At 35.0% G+C, this 19,407-nt stretch overlaps 1 protein-coding gene across 5 annotated transcripts in view; it reads right to left on the bottom strand.

Annotated features, from left to right (window-relative positions):
* The window catches only part of ASCC3 (activating signal cointegrator 1 complex subunit 3), a 261,190-nt gene that overhangs the window by 20,520 nt on the left and 221,263 nt on the right, over positions 1 to 19,407 (bottom strand). For all 5 annotated transcript variants that reach the window (XM_021390450.1, XM_021390449.1, XM_021390448.1 and 2 more), the window contains 2 exons: positions 19,067 to 19,201; positions 914 to 1,138 (listed from right to left, as the gene is read on the bottom strand). In XM_021390450.1, coding sequence (XP_021246125.1) covers positions 914 to 1,138; positions 19,067 to 19,201 — 360 coding nt within the window. The remainder of the gene's footprint in view (positions 1 to 913; positions 1,139 to 19,066; positions 19,202 to 19,407) is intronic.

Raw genomic sequence — 19,407 nt, 5'->3', positions numbered from 1 at the left:
ACTAATAAGATGGAACAAATATTCTCCCAAAAGATTTAAACCATGCACCAACTTCAAAATACAAATGTGCTTGCATGTTTTTCTTTTTCTTTGAAAGCAGGAACTTTCTTTTTTTTTTTTAAAGACGACTGTATACATAACATTATTTATCAGTTAACAAAAGGCCTGAGTGCCAAGGTACTGTATGGAACAATATTCTGAATTTTACATCAATTTAAATGAACTGTTGAATGCCTTAGATTGTTTTTCTGAGTGATTATGGTTCCCAAAATAAAATCTTCAAATAAGATCAGAACGTCATGGTTGTAGATGACACGTAGATCATTGAGGATATTAAAATACGGGCAAACAAAAATGATGGGAGGAAAGAATTACTACCTCTATTTTACAAATATGGAACTGAGAAAGATAAGAAACAGTTTGCTGAAGACCTTCTGTTCTTCAAGAACCTGTGAGTGAGTCCCTGTTCAGCTCTGCTAGAGAGAATAAATACTATTACTCATCTTTTGCAGAAGCAGAGAGCCAGCCTGTTCTCTGCATCAGCTAGAGCTCAGCCTTCTTCCCACTGTAGCTGTAATTGTGCATTTCAGATACTGTAGTAATCTATTGCAAACCTAAATCGCTGCTTTAAAATTCTTTTGAGGCGTGCAACTATGCATGTGACTGCTTGCTACCAGTACTCTGCATGGTCAGTTTAGTTTTCTGGCATAAAATTTCTGTACAGCTATAAAAGTCACAAGCCTCCAGATTGTTTCTAAATCTGTGTTTAAAAGAATGCTCTTTGATTCTGTGATTATTGGGAAACAGAAGACATATCTTTTCACAAGCTACAGATTTTTCAATATTCAAAATATTACAACATACTAACAGTAAAAAACCAACAGGACTTAAACACTGAAATTCATTACTATACCTGACATATTCTAATTGCTTGGTCCAGCACTGTCTTTGTATCAGTTGCATAATCTGGACAAGGCAACATGGCATGACTGAAGTGGGCTTGCAGCAGGAGGTGTGTTTTTGTGTGTGAGCTGTCAAATGAATGAGGATTGACTTCAATTGGAAGATGTTTTGCCAGTTCACTGTTCATTTGGTCTTCATTGTGTCTCACAGGCAGATCCGTGTACTCATCAGCATTCTGAAAAAAAAAAAAGTATAAAATACATTTAAGCATTGTAATTAGCTTCAGAGTAATTATTTTTCTTTTCTGAAACATTAAAAGTATACGTATTTACTGTAATTAGACTTTATTGCTAAAATAGCAGCATTTTAATATTTACATAGGCTACTTATCAAAATCAGGTGTTTGTTTGAAAACAACAGCTAGTGAAATATTCAAAAATATTCACCCAAATATACTATATTTATATATTTATATACCCATATAAACTTTTCTACATTGATTTTTCCATTAGAGAATAAGAAAATAAAGTTAATGAAATAAATACATTCACTGGATTGACTCAGTATTAGAGATGACCTTCTACAGATATCCTACCCTAGTTAGCTCACAGAAACATAGTAAAACTAAAGAAGTTGATAACTCACATTTTCATTTTTCACAGTTCCTACTTTTCTTTTTGTAATCAAAACACCGCTGGTTTGAAACAGCTCTGGGTTGTATTTCAAATTGATTTTAAAATGTATTTTCATTATTTTGAGAATCAATTTCTAAGCAACAGTTGCTTGGTAATCACAGCAAACAGCAAAATCATTAAGCAGGTGCTGAAAATTATATTCTGTGCTACCATTCATGTTGAAATGTGAGCTAAGAACTTTCTCACTGCTGCAGAAAGAAGCTGCGCACCAGTCTATGTGGTTATCACTGGCAGCATCCTTGGGGCTGAGGGGAACATGTCTGTCTGTGTAGCCAGAGCAGTAGTTGAGTCTCCTACTGACAGGGAGATCCACTGTCTCTGCAAGTAAGAATTCTCAACAGAAGCATCCTCAGAACTATAATTTGGTCAGCAGAGTCTATTCTGTGACACAACTGGCAAAGTTCTCCACAAAATCCTCTTGGTATGTATGCATACAAATTCTTGTTTGGAATGAGAATAATCTTTCTAAAATATAAAGCTTGCAAGTAAGACTTTTACAATATGAGGTATTTTTTCCATTTGTAATTTATGTGAATATATTTATTTTATCACAAAATAAAAGCCTTTTGGGTAGCTTGAAGGGTAATGTCTTCTGAACTGTAGGTTTAGAAAAGAGACCATTAAATTAAATTATTCAAGGTTTTATATTCCTCATAAGCTACAGATTCAATCTCTAATCAGACTTCCTGAAAATCCATATTAATTAAATATCCACAAAGGTAACGAATGCAGAATGAAGTAAAGAAAAACTGCCATTTTAGAACACCTAACAGAACTACCTAACTGAATTGCAAAGTACTGTACCTACTCATTAATGTCCTAATAGAGGCTTTTTTGGAGTTTCTAACAAAAGAAAAGTTATATAGCTGCTTTTTGCCCTCCTGTCAAAAAATTGACAGTATATATTTTCTATTTATTTTAACTACGCAATGAAACTATACCTAAACTGTGATATAAATGTAAAAGGAAAGATAGATTTGGAAAGGAAATCAGAATGTCATTAATTTATCTCAACTGCAGATTAAAAGTGAAGACTGTCTAAAAAGAACTGCTGCTTAATCCTAGATGCCTCTGCTAGATCTCTTGTGAAAACTATGGTCATTTATTCTCTGAACCTAAGGTCACAATCTTTTTAAGCCCCATAGAATGTTGCATGTTTGCTTCACTCTTTTTATTTAACTTGCCTCTCCTTCAAAGATATTTTAAAAAATATTTACCAAGGAGATTTTTTACTTAGTTTTCCTTTGCAGTTTAAAGTAGCAGAAAGAAGAAGGATCAGCAAAGTCACTCCAGACCAACTGGTACTCCCAAAAATGCGTTTTCACTAATTCTTCCCCAGCACACATTTTATTTACCTCCAAAACACTCCCCTTATTTTAAACAACTTGCCTACTTAATTTCCTGTTTGTGATCACTGACTGTAAGTAAGTGAGGTTCATTTTCTTATCTGCATCATGTAGGTAATTAAAGGAAATTGAGAATGGGTAGTGAAGCTTTTATACAACTGAGAATGAAGCTGAATGGAGGGCACTGAGGTCAGCAGAGTCCATTATATTTTTATGTGAGAGGCCAGTATTTCTGCCCTGTCCTTGTTTGCTTAGTGTAGGCTGGACAGACTACTAACTGCAAATCTGTTTCTCTGATTTGCCCAGCTGTCCTTGAATAAAGACATCTTCCATTGCAAAATGTTAAATGACAGTGATTGACAACTCCGTGATGAACTCTGCTCGTAACCCCCTGCTACTGTTTTCAGGTTGCACAAGAAAAGACAGAATAAAGAAACATCCTTTGTAATCACCTCAAATGGGACCTGCTGTTCACTCAGTATTTTTTCATTTTAGTTTTCCTTTTCATTATGACTCTCAATCTGTTCGGCAAAGGCTGTGGACTCAACTATTCCACACAATATAGAACATATAGTATTCTGTATCTGAATATTGTTTTTCCACGGATAAGGAAACAGATCAAATCGCGTCTCAATCATTAATGGTAATTCTGAAGTCAAGATACTTAATACAAACTATACAGTTAAACCACAAAGCACTGCCGTGCATTTTTGACTTTCCCTTTTTCCCTTTTTCTTATGTTGATGAGGGCTACTGTAGCCCATGTGCTGCAATAATATACATTTACAAACATCCTACAGAATTAAGCATAACTTGTTGGGGGATACCAAGAGATAACTAGGAATTTTAGCTACGGGTTCTGCAATCAAGCATTGGCCGTTGTGTCTCAGCTCTTTCTATTTTACGGGTCTGCACTGGACTTCCCCAATAATGTATTCTTTTGGGCAGTAGAGATGGCTGCATCATTTTGAGGGCAACCTACACTTTATACTGTATGCAACGCAAGGCTATATGAGAAACAGTGACTTGCTTTGCCATTGAGAAATGCCACACATACGCTTGCATAAACTCATTGGGTACATTTTACAAGGCCAAATGCTATTCTGATAACTGAATTCTGCTTCCTGACTAATATCACCCACAATCTCCTTAGAGTCCTATCTGGATTATGCAACACCGTGTTCCAAATATTCAGTTTATAGTTTATGATCACTCTTTTTTTTTGAATTGTTCTAAAAATAAATAACTCATTTTAAAATATACATTCAAGAGGTTGGGATTTTTTTTTTTTTGGCTTCTGCTTTCAGGTATTCAGTATTTTTTTGCTTCTTCCTGGAGACTACTCTCAAATTTCTGTTGCCCGTGTTTGTATGGGCTACTGTCATACCTTAACTTTCCCTGACACCTACCGTCAGTTCTGAATTGCTCAGGGTCTCATTCAGCTGCTTATCAATACAGTTGCAAAAAAACTGAAGCAGAATGTTTATTTCAAACCAATTTCTCAAGTGATCCAGACCTCAGTGTACAAATGAGCTAGTCAGGTTTGTTTCAATGTCCATTTCATAAAAACGCTTCTCTGTCTCAACTTCAGATCTGAATCTGCAAGTCTGAGTGACCAAATCACATCCTGATCCTTAGAATGTGTGCAAGTAATTAGTAGGATTTTGAGGAGTCCCACTGAATGTAAATGCAAATAATGTGCCCAACATGGCGAATACGAGGCTTCACAGTGCCCACAGAGTTAGAAAACATCCAATTTCCTCTCTACCTACAACATATATAAGCTTGGCTGAAATTACTGATTTATAGTAAAAGCTGAACTCTAGACTTATACCACATGCAAACCTGAAACATCTTAAACCTCAAGTAAGTACCTTTTCTCACCTGTCTATAAGAGAGGATACCTGTTAAGAACAGACAGAAATGGGATCAAAGTGAGTAACTAAAGTAAACTTGAATATTTTACATTTGTTTCAGTCATGGGAACAGCAAAACATATAAAGTTAATGAGTTCTAGACTTTAAAGAGCAGTTGATTAATTTGTAACAATGAGGGTCTAAAACAAACCAAAAATAGTTTCTCACATTCCAGAGCTGAACCAGAGTCTTTTATTTAGTGATGCTGCATTAAAAACTACCTTAGAATTGACTAACTGTATGTATGTTCCTTTTCTTTGTATTGATGCAGCGAATTTAAACACACCATGTTCTGAACTTTAAAAATCTGCTATGTGTTTTGCTCTTTCAAGTTTCTGGTGCAGAGAGAGGAGGAGACAAGGGTAAAGCATTCTTAGAAAATTTGATAGCAAACTTAACAGCTGCTAAGCTAAAGTGTTCAAAAATCAGTGCCTGTAGTAAACTACTCCCAGAAGTAACTACCAGAAGAGCAAAAAAAGAGAAAAGATGATAATCATTTTCAGTTAATATAGCAGATGCATCTACTTTACCTGAACATTGGTTTAAATTACATAAACTCTTGGGATTCTCAATACAAGCTGAAGGACTGCAAAAATCATATATTTGCATGTAGAATAAAAAAACAGAGCTAGAATAAATGTAGGATTTTTTAATAGCTGTTCTGCAGTTAACACTAAAAATATTTTATGTTGTACAGTCTCGTTCTCTATCACAACTTCTCTATCAGAAATTCAAAGGTGGGTCATTATATAATTTTTCAGAGTGAAAAAGACCATATTTTGATCCATAAATTATCATATAAAATATAATATTATCAATAATATTATTAATAATTAATAATATATTATATAATAGGTTTTTGGCTTTGTACAATGGATCAGTGGAATAAAAGTGCTGCAGAGTATTTTAGTGCAGCGTCCTGACCTGTCACTTCCAAGTGTTGTAGTGTACAGAAAGGACTCCAATCTTTAAAGTAGTCTAATAGTCCTCATTTGGGTAATACCTGTGTTCGCATTACTGTAATAAAGTTACATGGTCAAATTAGAGGAAAAAAAAAAAGAATAAAGGACAGCACTGATTTTGTGAGTAGCTGGGTAACTGGACAACAGTGTTTTATAATAGATTCATAAATAAGAAAATTGAGGGTACCCAACCTACAGTACTTAGAAACATTTGAAATAATCTTCATAAAAAAAAAAGAAACATATATACATACATTCATGTGCTGAAAAAAGTCTCACTTGACCCCTATGTTCACTGTATTATAAGGAAAAACAACTGCCTGATTAAAATTTCCAAAGTAATCATCTTCCTTTGCTCATTCTCTTCCCAAGACTCTATTGTGAGACATCATAATGACACATGTACGTATTATTACCAATATATTTATACTATATTTTACCTTACATTTTCAAGTATTAGTTTGATTTACAAGGATTCATAAATTTACACAGACATATGCTGGCAGGCAGCTGATACTCAGTCAAGCACTGATTTATATTCAGAAAACAAATAAATGTGATAAAATACATTCTTAAAAAAAAAATGGAAAAAAGGAAAAAATTTCAAACTGATCACATGCTTAAAAGTTGTTTTTCAGCTCACCTGAAACTAAAGTAGATTGAAAAACAGACCGGGTGAAGTGCTTGATAGAACTGTTACTCTGAAAAGTGTATCTCTGTTAGTGATTCCACTATAAACACCTTTTTTAAAGAGTTTATTGGTGGATCATAAATATATATATTCATTTGATGGGACATTATTCAAATCTCTAAAGTTAAAAATTTTTTTGGTTTGTTTTGGTTTTTGTTTTACTCTTGTATATAAAAGGTCTAAGACAATATCCCAGTTAAAGACAGTTATAAGCATATATTACTGGTTCTATATTTTAAGAACAAATGTTATGCATTTAAGAAATAACGTTACATTCTTATGCAAGATTCATTGATAGACAAAAAGAAAAATAAGTCATTTCTCCCGGCTTATTGAAGTCGTTACGTTACACAGTGGTATTTGTACTGCAAGGCCTCTTGTAGATAGCAGACACTTGCACAAAGTACTCTGAAGACAGACTTTGCGAGAAGTGACGCTCTAGGTTTCAGGGCAGCCTGGAAGACAGTGCTAAGGAACAGAACAAGCTGCAGTTTTGTAGCAATCCTGAACAGTGGCAAACATGATGCAAAAGAGGAAAAAAAGAAACTGGTAGGCAAGATTGGAGAAAATATATTTACTAGATGATAGTGTAACTTGCCACAGAGACAACTTCTAAACACGCTCCTCACTTTCATATAGCATATACCACCTCTCCATGCTACACGTGTCTCTGGCAGTGCAAATGAACAGCACCCAGCACAACAGAGCCAACCCTGCAGTTCCTTTCCCTTGGTGACTCTCTCAGCCCTTCCCATCAGTGCTGGGGGCTGGCAGGGAAGAAGAGCAGCAGGCACAGCCATGCCAGCCCTGCAGGGCACACAGCTGTTGGGGTGGCAGCAGCTGGCCCTGGCTGCAGAGAAAGTGCTCCTTTTTGGCACTGGGCCTCCCACTGGGGCACGTCCAAACTCTCCTGTCCAAACTGCGTAGCAGGAAAATGATCTCACCACCTCCCCACTACTTTGCTGGGGCACCTCTAAAAAGTAGATACTTTTGGAAAAAAGACAGGAGGGAAACAGACGTGCATTGGATGGAGAGCAACATCCAGGGGATAACGGCTGCTCAGAATCTTTTTAAACAAATACTAACCTTAAACTTTTTTACTTATTCCATTAGTGGTTAAGATTTTTACTGGTAAAAGATGTGTATAAAAAAAAATAAATTCAAATTGTAAAGGTAGTCCAATTAACTCCATAAGAGGAAAATACTGAGACATAAATTTCCAGTTGAGCATGAGTGGTTGAAGACAAAATTGTAAAACCCATTGACATGCAATAATGTAAGAAAGTATATCCAATATAAATTAAAAATAATCAATTATAACTATGTTTCAGGATTTAAAATGGGCATATTTCAGTGGTGTGATCTCCAAACTTAGTTTCTAAGAACATATGGGTTAAAAGTACTTACAATTCTCACAAAGGTCTTACATATATATTAAAAAATCATATATAATTGTGTCCTCAGACTTCAAACAGACAAATGTTTAAAGTTTTCAAAATAACTGCATCTGATGAACACCACAAATTTTACAATTACAGACATCATAAAAGGCACAAGCTAGGGTAATGAAACAGTTGAGTGATCACTTAAAAACACCCTGAAGGGTTTAGATTTCACAAGTTCACCTCTTACTTAAAATGTCCAAACTACAAACTACTGATGACATTCCTGATGACCAGAGGTCAGGAGTTGGAAAGACCTTTGCCACTGTGCACAGAGCAATAGGAGGAGGTCAACAATACTAGCTACCAATTGCAGGGAGTGACCGGGCAGACTGGGGAACTTCTAACGTACAAAGTTAAATTACAGACCTCTGCTTCAGCACAGAGTTGCTAAAAGAAAATGCAAGAGTGCTAGCACATACGAGAGAGAGAACTGTAGGTAATAAGAATAATTTGATGTGGGGAAAAAGTTCTTAACACTTCTGTAATAACCAGAAAATCATTTATTTTTCTGAAGTTTTCTAAGCGTATCAGAGAAGTTATGTTTCAGTGTACAAGACGACATGGCAACAGATAATAAAATCAATGCAGTCAGTTTACCAAATGGTAAAAAAAAAAAAAAATACACATGGAACCATCTTGTTTCAGAAACATTTCCTTCTTAAATTGTGTGGTTTACTAAAACATATTAAAACAAGAATGAATTCATGATTTTCAGTAAGCCTTAACTCTCAAAATCCATATTACATGAAGTTTCTGATCACAGTCATAAATTAGGGCTACTTCTTGGGCCAATTCTAATTAAAAAAATATTCTTACAATAACATTCATTATTCCCCCAAATGTGTAGGTACTTTCGTAGTATTATGCATGCATCATTCATAAAGATGGCTTTAGTTCACTCTCAGGTTTTAAAGTCAGTAAGCTTGCAACACTTGACAATTTAAGAAAAAATAAACACAGAAGAAGAATAAAGGAGGACAAAAATAAGAGGAAACATCTGAAACTGGTATGGCATACACATTATCTGCCTAGAGTAAGTTACTTTGACCATAGCAAATAAATATAAATTGAATGGTATAAATTCCATTTATAAGGTGAATTATAGTGATGTGAGAGAATTATTACATTTTATCACTGGAAATGGTATATTTGAGATTTTCAGCTCTCCAAGATGCCTGACTTTTCCTATTACTTTTCATGAGAATGCTTTGAACCTGCATATTCTGAATGCATCACAGTCATTCCTTTATTTTTATTCTTATTTTAATATCTAGATGGGACAGTGACCCACAACTTTTTTCCCATGTAATCTCAAGTCATATTATGGGAAAGATTTAAAAACAACTGGTTTTGGTTGTACTGAAATTTCTGCAGTAATACAGCTTTTCAGTACATGAACTCAGTAATGTGTGAACTCAAAAACAGGAAAATCTCTGACTATATTCAGAAGTCTAATAGTTATGAGAAATCTATTTCAGTTCCATTTGGACATCTGTCCGCATTTTGAAGCTGAGTTTTGGCTGAATTACCTGGCTTAAATAGTGATTGAGATGATGACAGCAATAAAAAGTCTAATAACAAATCTTGGCATGTAACTTTCCCTGGGAAAATGATCAGTCATTTTTCATCTTCGACTTTGATCCTCCATTGGGACCTTCCAGCGCAGAGACCAGACCCAGGGAAGAAGTTAACAGAACACTGCATTAAGTTAATGTAACTCCACATGGAGACAGGAATAAGCGTTACTAATTCTTAATGTGAAATGAGGCCCATACATACTGTACATGTTAATGGCAAGTTGTAAAAGCTCTGCATGTTGAGAACTGGATTTCATATCTGCTGACCTGTGGCAGCTCCCTTAGTGGGGAGGCACAAATGCACACTTCTGCATTTTTGTACTGGATTAAATTCCAGAAATAGACTACTATGTGACCAGAGACAAAAGGGAATAAGAAGTTCGCAGGCATGAATACCTGTCATCATGTGGTGAAATGACTAGTGGCCTCTGCTCAAGAGAGGCTCAAGCTCAGACTAATAGTAGAACAATATGAACTGGCAGAAACACGTGAGAAACTTGGAAGGTGCCTACATGCACAATGTCTTTTCAACAAGCCAGTGCTACTGGTTTCACCCTCAGCAGTGAAACTTATAAATGAAAATAGTTCAATGAAACGGTAAAAAAATCAAAACTGTAACAAGAATTGACAGCTGCTGTGAGTAAATTTTAATAAGAGTAGTTCCCTGCTGATAAAAACTGGCACATCTCCACTCATTTCAGTATAACTATACGGATTAACATCTTGAAAATCTGACCTGATATTGTGAAGAACTCAAGCTACAAGGTAATGCAGAGACAGAATTTGATAATTACAGGAGTGTGGAAGAAGGGCAATCACTAAGAAAACAATAACAACAACAACAAAGTTCTGAAATCTAATAAACATATAGACAATCTGCCAGTATTTTAGTATGCTTGATTTGAGAATGTTCTACCAAAATTTGTGATGAATGACCAGAGTTTGGATAAAGTGAGTAACATGTTAAAAAGGGCCTTGCACCACATGTGACCTTACCAGAACATTCCTTTACCCGAATGGGACGCACCATGCTTTACTATGACAGATCTAACCCTTTCTGGATGGCAAGTGATAATTTTCTCGATGATCTTCACTGCACAAAGATTTGTAAGAACACTGAAAACTCAGTTTACCTACACAGACTTATACTACAACTGTTCTACCTGTAAATACAGACCTTCAACTGAAGCTAGAGCTGTATTTACAAAAAAAAATATGGAAAGATAACTGATGATTAAAAGAGTTGCACATATTTTCCCTCTGGTGTAAAGTTTTGGGAACTTCTTTCTAAAGACAAAGAAAACAGAGATTTTCAGTACCAGATGTCTTGGAAGATCCCATTTGGGTTTGAGCTACTTAAATTTGCAATCATGTATTTATACATCTAACAGAGCTTCTGTTTCCCCTAGAATCTGAAAATTAACTAGCTTTGTAGCATCTTCCTTGATCTGCCACCCGTGCCCTGAGGATTAGAGACTCCACCTGAGCTTGTTTTACAAGCATAACAGAAAAAATTAATCTCTGCTGGCAGCGATCCCACTGGGATACTGATGAATAATGATATCCCTCTCTTGCTGCCCTCTCAGTCCACTAGAAAAGCCACTCTAACCCAGCAACGTGGAAACTGCTGAAACCATTCCAGCTGTGGATTAGCAGGCAGTCAAGCATCCATCTGTTCTGTGTGAATCAAGAGAAAGCAAACACACATTCTTATAGCTGAAGAAGTATTCAAAATTAGCATCTTATATGACTGCATATAGTAAATACTAAGACAATCATACACGTAGGGAAAAAATAATCTATTGTCTACATCTCACATTGTTTACATTTGCTTGCCGCATTAAGGAAATAACAGAAGTTTGAATTAATCTCATTAACCTACATAATATTGTGCAATCAGTGATTTCATATGTTTAAGATAAAATTTCTTAATATTGTATACACCAGTTGTACCTACGAAGTATTTTGCAGGTATACATGTATGCACACACCAAAAAATACAACCAGTTATGGTAGCCTGTGCCCTCACCTTGACAAGAAAAGGATTAAAGAAACCTGTTGGGAGAGTGATTTTAGCCACTTTATTACCTTTTAAGGTGAGAGAGGAATATGTTTGCTTTCTGAAAACTAGTAATTTGAATAATCTCTGATGGCTTACTAAACTTTTCCACTGGAAGACAGAAAGGAAAGGGAACAGGAAGCTGGGATGTGGGCAACCCAAGCATACTGGTGGCATCTTACTTGACTCTTCTATGGGAAATAGGACAATACTAGAATTTTTAAGTTAAGTTGTATTTAAGCATCGTCCCAGGTGAAAGTACTTAGAAATGTGCATAATTTCTGTTTTCACTGTTAGGATAATAATAGAACAACAGATTGGGAAGCACCAGTGTATTAATAATATATCTTTTACTTTCATACAAAAGTATTTACCTTTTGGAAAAAAAAAAAAAAGCTACGTAGTAGAAAATCTGCAACTGTTCGTTGTCTAAAAGCAAGCTGACTACGCTGTATCAAATTTACAAATAAATATATTAATTTTTTCAAATGCTAAGAAAAGTTTTGGCATTTTGATAGGAAAAATATCTCCAATTTCTTCAAGCATTGCTGGGAGCAAGACCTACCTAAGTAATTGTGAAATAAAGCACTTGTGAATACTACGGACTCCATATGAGACCAATTTCTAAACTGTAATAATACATAACATCAAGATTTAAAACAAAATTCAGCTTTCTGAAGCTAGCCAGGTCCCATCAGAAAAAAAGAAAAAGAGAATGAGACAAAGAAAGAATCTAAATGTAAATACAGAAAATACAAATGTCAGATACTTCACTAAGGACCACTCAATAATCCTCTTATGTTCCTTTTTTTTCAAACTACTATGTGAAAGGCACAGTCTATACTGGATACCAGCCTTGTATGATGTAATTGTTTCAGCTCCCTATCCAGAAGCTTCAGTTCCTGCCAGAGAACAGGCTACAGTATGACATCCACTTCCTTAACAGTTTTACAAGTCGGTGCAGTAACTTCTTTGCCAACAGAGAAAAACATTTGTGAGCATTTAAACAGCAGTCAGTAAGGCTGAGTTACTGTCACTAAGTGCACTGATTTCTGTGAAAACAAATTCATTAGCAATGTAACTGTTGCAATTTATAGTACACCAGTATAATTCTATTAAAAGCAAAAGAAGTAACTCGAGACCAGAAAAAAAAATATATCTAATAAGTTGGCGTGCAGCTGAATTGCCTGCAGCTTTAAGTAGTCATTTAAACCAAGCTTGCTATCACTAAACTTGCATAGCAGCATATATACACCAATGATGAGCACTGATTCGCCACAGATGGCAGCCAATGTTCACATCTGTAGTACAAGGCCAGCACAACCTACCCTAGCAGACAAAAGCACTATAACTTCCTGGCTCACCAAAACAATAAATGGGAGTGCTTTGCCGCTATAGCTGCAACTGTAGCTCTGGAAAAAGGAACCTATCTCCCCATTTTTCTGACAATAACAGTTACTACCGCAGCTGTTTGAAACAGTCTGAACCTACCAGCTCTCACTATCATACCTATATACACTTCTACAAGTTTTTCTGTTGGATGCTGCACTGCAACAACAACAAAAAAAACAACCACAAATTAAATATAATAAGAAATCAAAGATACTATATTATTTTTAAGATAACAGTTCTTGTCTTGAGGCCTGGTAGGATACGTATGTCAGAAACCTTTAAGTTCATCTTTAAAACAGGTTTTAACTCGTGTGAGTATTGATTCAGTTTTTCAAACTGGCAAGTAATGACAGAAATTGAATAAAGAAGATTAGAGAAGAAAGAAAGGAGATCCGTTAATCGGAAAAACGTGTGGAGATGGGGAGGGTTTATATTTTCTGGTTTTGAATGTAATTATTTCTTATTGATGCTGTAAAAATGCAAGACTTATGCCATACATAGGTAGCTGCCAGTGGTGGAGACTGTCATCTTGATTTACTGACTGACTGTGCTCTTCTGGGAAGGAGGGCAGTGTACAATGTTTTCAAACTGAAAATCAAACAATCATTTGAAAAGAGAAAAATAAGAAATTGTTGTGTCATTATGTTACAAAAATTACTATATTCAAGTACTGCAATATTCAAAACTGCTCCACCTACTGGGACTATCAAAAAAATCAAGACAAATTTCACTCTTTCTACTAAATACAAGATGTTTGGAATGTAGTGGATAAGAATAACGAAATTTAGATGGCATTAAAATTCACTATAGCGTTTTGTTCTATTGTCATGAAATTAAACACAATTTTCTATTTTATTTAACACAGTTATACCCTCTGTATGTTCTAAGTGCACAAGTACCAGAACGTAAATGTTTTTAAATATTACAATACAGACAATATAGGCTGTATAAAAGTTGTATTTGTGGTCCTGTAAGTGCCTATGTTTTGGATGAAATTTATGCAATTGAACAGCCCTAGACAGGGCTTTATTATAAAGAAAACATTTAATGGTTAGAGGTAACAGTTTTCTACTGTTATCAGAAGTCACGCTAAATGGCTGAGGCCCATTCTGGGTTGTACTATGGCCACAGCAGTCATGCTCATATTACTGATGATGCATAATATATGTGAAATCAACTATGTAAGATGTCTAAAAGTTAGAATGTAACATAATTGCCTTTCTTTTGCTATGAAGTTTGTGATGAAGTATTTCTATTCTTGACAATTAAATACTATATTTAAAAAGATCATTGTAATGAATATAGTCCTGCTGTTCTTTTATGCCACGAAGAAAAAAAAATCATTATAGCTTATATGTTCAGTGTAACATACATAAAATAGAAAATGACTGACTTAGAAAAAATGATCTTTTTCTTTTTTTCTGAAAAGGTTCATAGAGCAGAAAAAACAGTTTTATAGACTATTTAAAAAATACAAAATCAATGCCTGTACTACGGCTTACAGAGTAGTATTATGCAAGACAGTTCAAATGAACTTGCTCTTGGACAGTGTTTTTGCAACTTACTGATTTGTCATGGCATCTAACTGAAAACCAACTGCAACACAGTTCATCACTGAGTCAAAAACCTTTGCGGCCCCTTCATGGGAAATGACAGCTTAAGATAGTCCTGCTTAGAAAGTAAAACTGTTTTAGACAGAGAGAGTAAGTATTTAGAGACACCTGCATGTTTCCCTGATTAGAATAGGATGTGACAATGTTAATGAACAGAAAATAAAGCTATAGGTGAATTGAGTTATTTGTAATCTTATAGAACAGATATATGACAGGTAATGAAAGACAGATAAGGTGTTTATAACTCCACTCATTTGTTATCTATGTATCTGGGATGGAGAGTGCTTATTTCATTAACCTCCTCCTTCCACCTTCCAAATCCGCTACTTCAGTGATGCCATATTTTTGGAGTTTCAAAATACTTTCAGAAGCCACTGTATCAAAGCCAGTTCAGGCATCAGACAAAAATAGGAATAGGAAACATAGGAAATAGGTATGTGGATACTTGATCTCAAGCTCATGTTTATAACACGTAAAGGAAGATACATATGCCCCATTACAACCAAAATACCAAACAGTTCTGTCCCTAAGCAATCCAGTTAAAAGGAGAACAATCTCTTATAGTCAGTTTACATGAAAGACCTAACAATGAGCACAAGGAGACCAACTAGTTCCATCTTTTAGACAGAATACAAAAACAGAAATAAGGAGGAACATGGGGATAAAACAAGCACTGAAAGATGCTATCTCCTTCACCACATGGTACAAACAGAAATCACAAAGTTTTTGCTCAATACATAACAATACTAGCCAGATAATCAGGTAGGAGTAGTAACAAATCACGAAAAATTCTGAAGCTAGTGGATCTAACCAACATAGTTCTAATCCATCACCAAGACAGACTTCCTTTTTTTCAAAATACAACAAACCATATTTGATTTCAAAAAGATTTGTGCTGACTGCTACTTTAGTACAGGAAATAACAAGAATTACTCCAAAGTATCTTCCACTGATTTTCATTTTGATCTTTGTTTTAATATCTGCGCGTAACTTTTAGAATAAGAGGAGACAGTCTTTATGTACCTCAGGGAACTCCAGCCTGCCAGTAATAATTCATGAACACTTTCTCTTCAATAACACTTAATTCAAGAAACACCGTAACTCAACAGTGATTAAGATTACTACTACTACTGCTATCTGAGACTACTACATCTAGATTACTACTGCCTGGAGCACAGCTGGGAAACTTTTAAAGAAAACTCCATGGAAAAGCATCAAACATTTTTTTCTCAGTTCAACACAAGCCAGTTACAAAAGTAACTGAATCTGAACTTTGCATGCAAACACAAAACAGGTTAAGCATCTCAAGTAAAGATTTACTGAAAGACAGAAAAGCACAAGAGAAGGGTACCCCATTTATCTGCATCACTTATTGCTGTATAATTCTAAAACAACTGCAGGGTAGTTGTCACATGCCATTTTACTGTTTATGAAAAGGAAGTATCAAAACCCAACCATAATGAAAAATAATCAACACATTCAATCTTGCAAAACACTACCAGATGACCAAATGAAAAGATAGAGAAATGAATTGATACTGGGAAAGACTATGAATGGTGTTGACTACTAAATGGAAACAAATCTTACCATCAAGTGACTTTCTTGAGAAACTCATCAGTAGTGGAAACAGAATGACTCAAAACTATGTTTTCATATAAGTAGCAAAGCTTCAGTGACAATTCATTCCTATGCAATCCATAATTCTCTCATTAGCATTACAGGATAACAATCTGAAACTCAAAATCCCTTAATCACACTCAGATTAAAGCCTTTAATGTGATCACAATCTTCTGAATTCTTGAATGCAATTTTACTTTTTTCCTAGTTTTGTTTTAAACAAACTGTTGCTCCTTTGCAAGATACACACTGACAATTCAGCAAAAAAATCCACAATGTTAGGATTTTCTTTGTTACAGTTGGACACTTCTGCCTTCCTATATACCTAATGCCAACTCGTAAATGTCTAAAGCTTTGCAAGATTATGAGCAATGCCACATATCATACCTACAAAATCCTGCAACTACATTTGAGAAATGTTTTGGACAGTTATTTTTAAACAATACAGTCCAAAATTCAAAACTTTAAAACCAGCTGATAATCAGAATAATCACAATTATAACCATGCTTTGCAACAAGAAGCCTTTTTTACTATAACTACAGCTTTCAGTTCCAGCATCATTAAGAGATTCTTCAAATTACTTTTTAAATATCCTTTTCCCCCGGGATTTTCACTTATACCTAATTAGACTACTTACCCCATGCCATGTAATTCCCCATTGCCAAAACTGCTAAATGCTTCAATGAGAAGGAGGAGGGCACCAGTGGAGCAAGGCAGATGTAATGTCATTGGTTAACAATAGAGGTGTGAAGCAACTGCCGTAATTATAAAACTCATTAATTCACAGTGTTTAGTGGAGAAAAAAAATCCTTGGCAATAACTCTGCTGAAATGGCAATTCTTTTCAGCACTACATCAAATTGAAAAAAACCTTTCAATTTACACCTTTAACAAGAACGAACAGTAATTCCAGTAGTAATTATGAAAATCAACATCTGCATAAAAAGGAAAAACTGTCAGCTATAATGGCATCCAGTATTCACACATGCTTGTCATCTTTCAAATCAACACATTTGGCATGTTTTGACCCCTAACTGATATTTAGTTTCATTCCTCTTAAGAGTGTAAATAGACAATTCATAAGATTACTTTTCCAGGAAAAAAACAAAACAAAACAAAACAACAAACAACAATGTAGAAAGAACTAGTACATTTTACACTTTACAATTTAAGCTCAACACTAGGGTCTTAGGTTTTGTCTACAATATTAGCTATTTTCCTTTGTGCTTCATAGATGTAAGCTGTTTACATGGATGAGGAGCCCTGGCATAAGATGGATAGCACTAAGATCTGCTTGTATCATTCCTCTTCCCTATGCTACTCATTAGCTTATGCAATGCCATGAAACATCCCTCCATCTCTGCTAATCCTATTCTCAAGCTTCCCTCTCCAAATATTTCTGAAAAAAAAGTTTCTATGTGTAGACAATTTTCTCTAGAGAGAAAAAGATACTTTAAAAAGACAGCAGCTGGAGTAAAGCCCTCACATTGAATACAGAATATTACATTATTTAACTTGTGATCCCTGTGGATATCTCTTTTTTAAATTTCAGTTATTTTACATACAGAATATACAGGAATCATGGAAGACTAGCATTTGAATTCAGCTGAATGCACTGCATGTTATTTCATAGAATTTACAATGTTTTCTGACAACAGAAGAACAGATACTGCAGGGTCAGTGACAGTAACTCCCCTATTTAGGTTGTCTAACACTTTCCATTACAAAAGATTACTGTGGCCTTTATTTCTGAGCTGTAACACTCCGAATGTTTGCAGCAGGTGATTTAAATTTGTCAGGAAGAAAGTCTTTGTACTAGAAAAGTGGCTTTCCTAGTGTCATAAAATGCTGATTGGGTTTTTTATGATGTAAACTGTTGAATAGCACTATTTGTATTTTTTCTGCTTGTATTTCTCCTCAGAAAAGTTTTGGCAGCATGTCAAAACAATAAATATACAAGTAACATACATAAATGGGACTCCTGACTTTGAGGTCAACATTTGGAAAATGGGTATTAAGGAATTCGGGCCACTAGTATAATTTATATAATACAGCAGACTTTAATCATATATGGGCAGAAATACATTTTAAGTTTTCCTGGATAGTGCTGTGGTACTTCTTCCTTCCAAATATATGCTTGTACAAATGGAATTACGCCATCTTGAAATGGAAGATCTTGTAGCTATAAAAACGTAAATTCTTAAAAATATGTAAAATGTGATTCTTTTATGATGACATGTAATACTACCATGCTACACCGTACTCTCTACCTCTGAATTTGTACCCTAAAACCTTTTGCCTTGCATTGCACTTTACTAAACAGTCACCAGAATAACTACCGGAGCTGGCACTATTGCAGAGTAAGGCTTCAGGAAATGTGAGGTGCCTGGGAGACTGAAAGGAAAGCATTTTAGAATATGGATCCTCCTCAAATGTCCCAAAATTTATTAAAGCTGCTCTGTCTTCCAGATTGCCCAGAGCAAAGTTACAGTCCTGGTACAAATATGGGATGATGATACACAGTTATCACTCTGGGATTTCAGTATTCTTCCTAACTTAAAAACAAACAAATATTGGATTTGAACATATTCTGAAGATTACAAATGGACAGGAAAGAAACAGACATGCAGAATAATTTTGACATACTGACTCAACAAAGCACTTGAAACATAAAAAATGATTCAGTTACATTACTCAAAACAACAACAACAACAACAACAACAACAAATGAAATTACAAATCATGGAAGAAAGGCTTTTCTTAATTTTAGCATGTTTTTTCGTACACTTCTAAATGTCTTTAAGAGTCACGAGTTACATATGTGTAAATTAAAAAAATATCATCACTTACTGTCAGAATTAAGAGCAATTCTTCAACACTGCTTTCAGATTTCAGCTGATCTTTGAACATCCCAATAGTTGGATGCTTCAAATAGTAATAGGAAGCAATGCGGCCATATGTCAGAGGTTCAATACTGCGGTTATCCTGTCAGGAGAGTAATCAAATATATGTATTTCTTACATAGCTCAATAGGCTTAGATCCTGAAAAACAGTAAGATACTTTCAGACTTGATAGGAGAGAACAGTAAAAATGGTTAAGCATCATAATTTAGCTGCCAACCTGATTAAGCTGAGTTTTCAATTAAGTCTTAGAAATAGCTCCAGAGAGAAACTAACCCTTCAAATAAGGA

This window comes from Numida meleagris, chromosome 3 (assembly GCF_002078875.1).
Source record: "Numida meleagris isolate 19003 breed g44 Domestic line chromosome 3, NumMel1.0, whole genome shotgun sequence".
Classification (NCBI taxonomy): domain Eukaryota; kingdom Metazoa; phylum Chordata; class Aves; order Galliformes; family Numididae; genus Numida; species Numida meleagris.
This window is presented reverse-complemented; position numbering and strand designations above follow the sequence as displayed.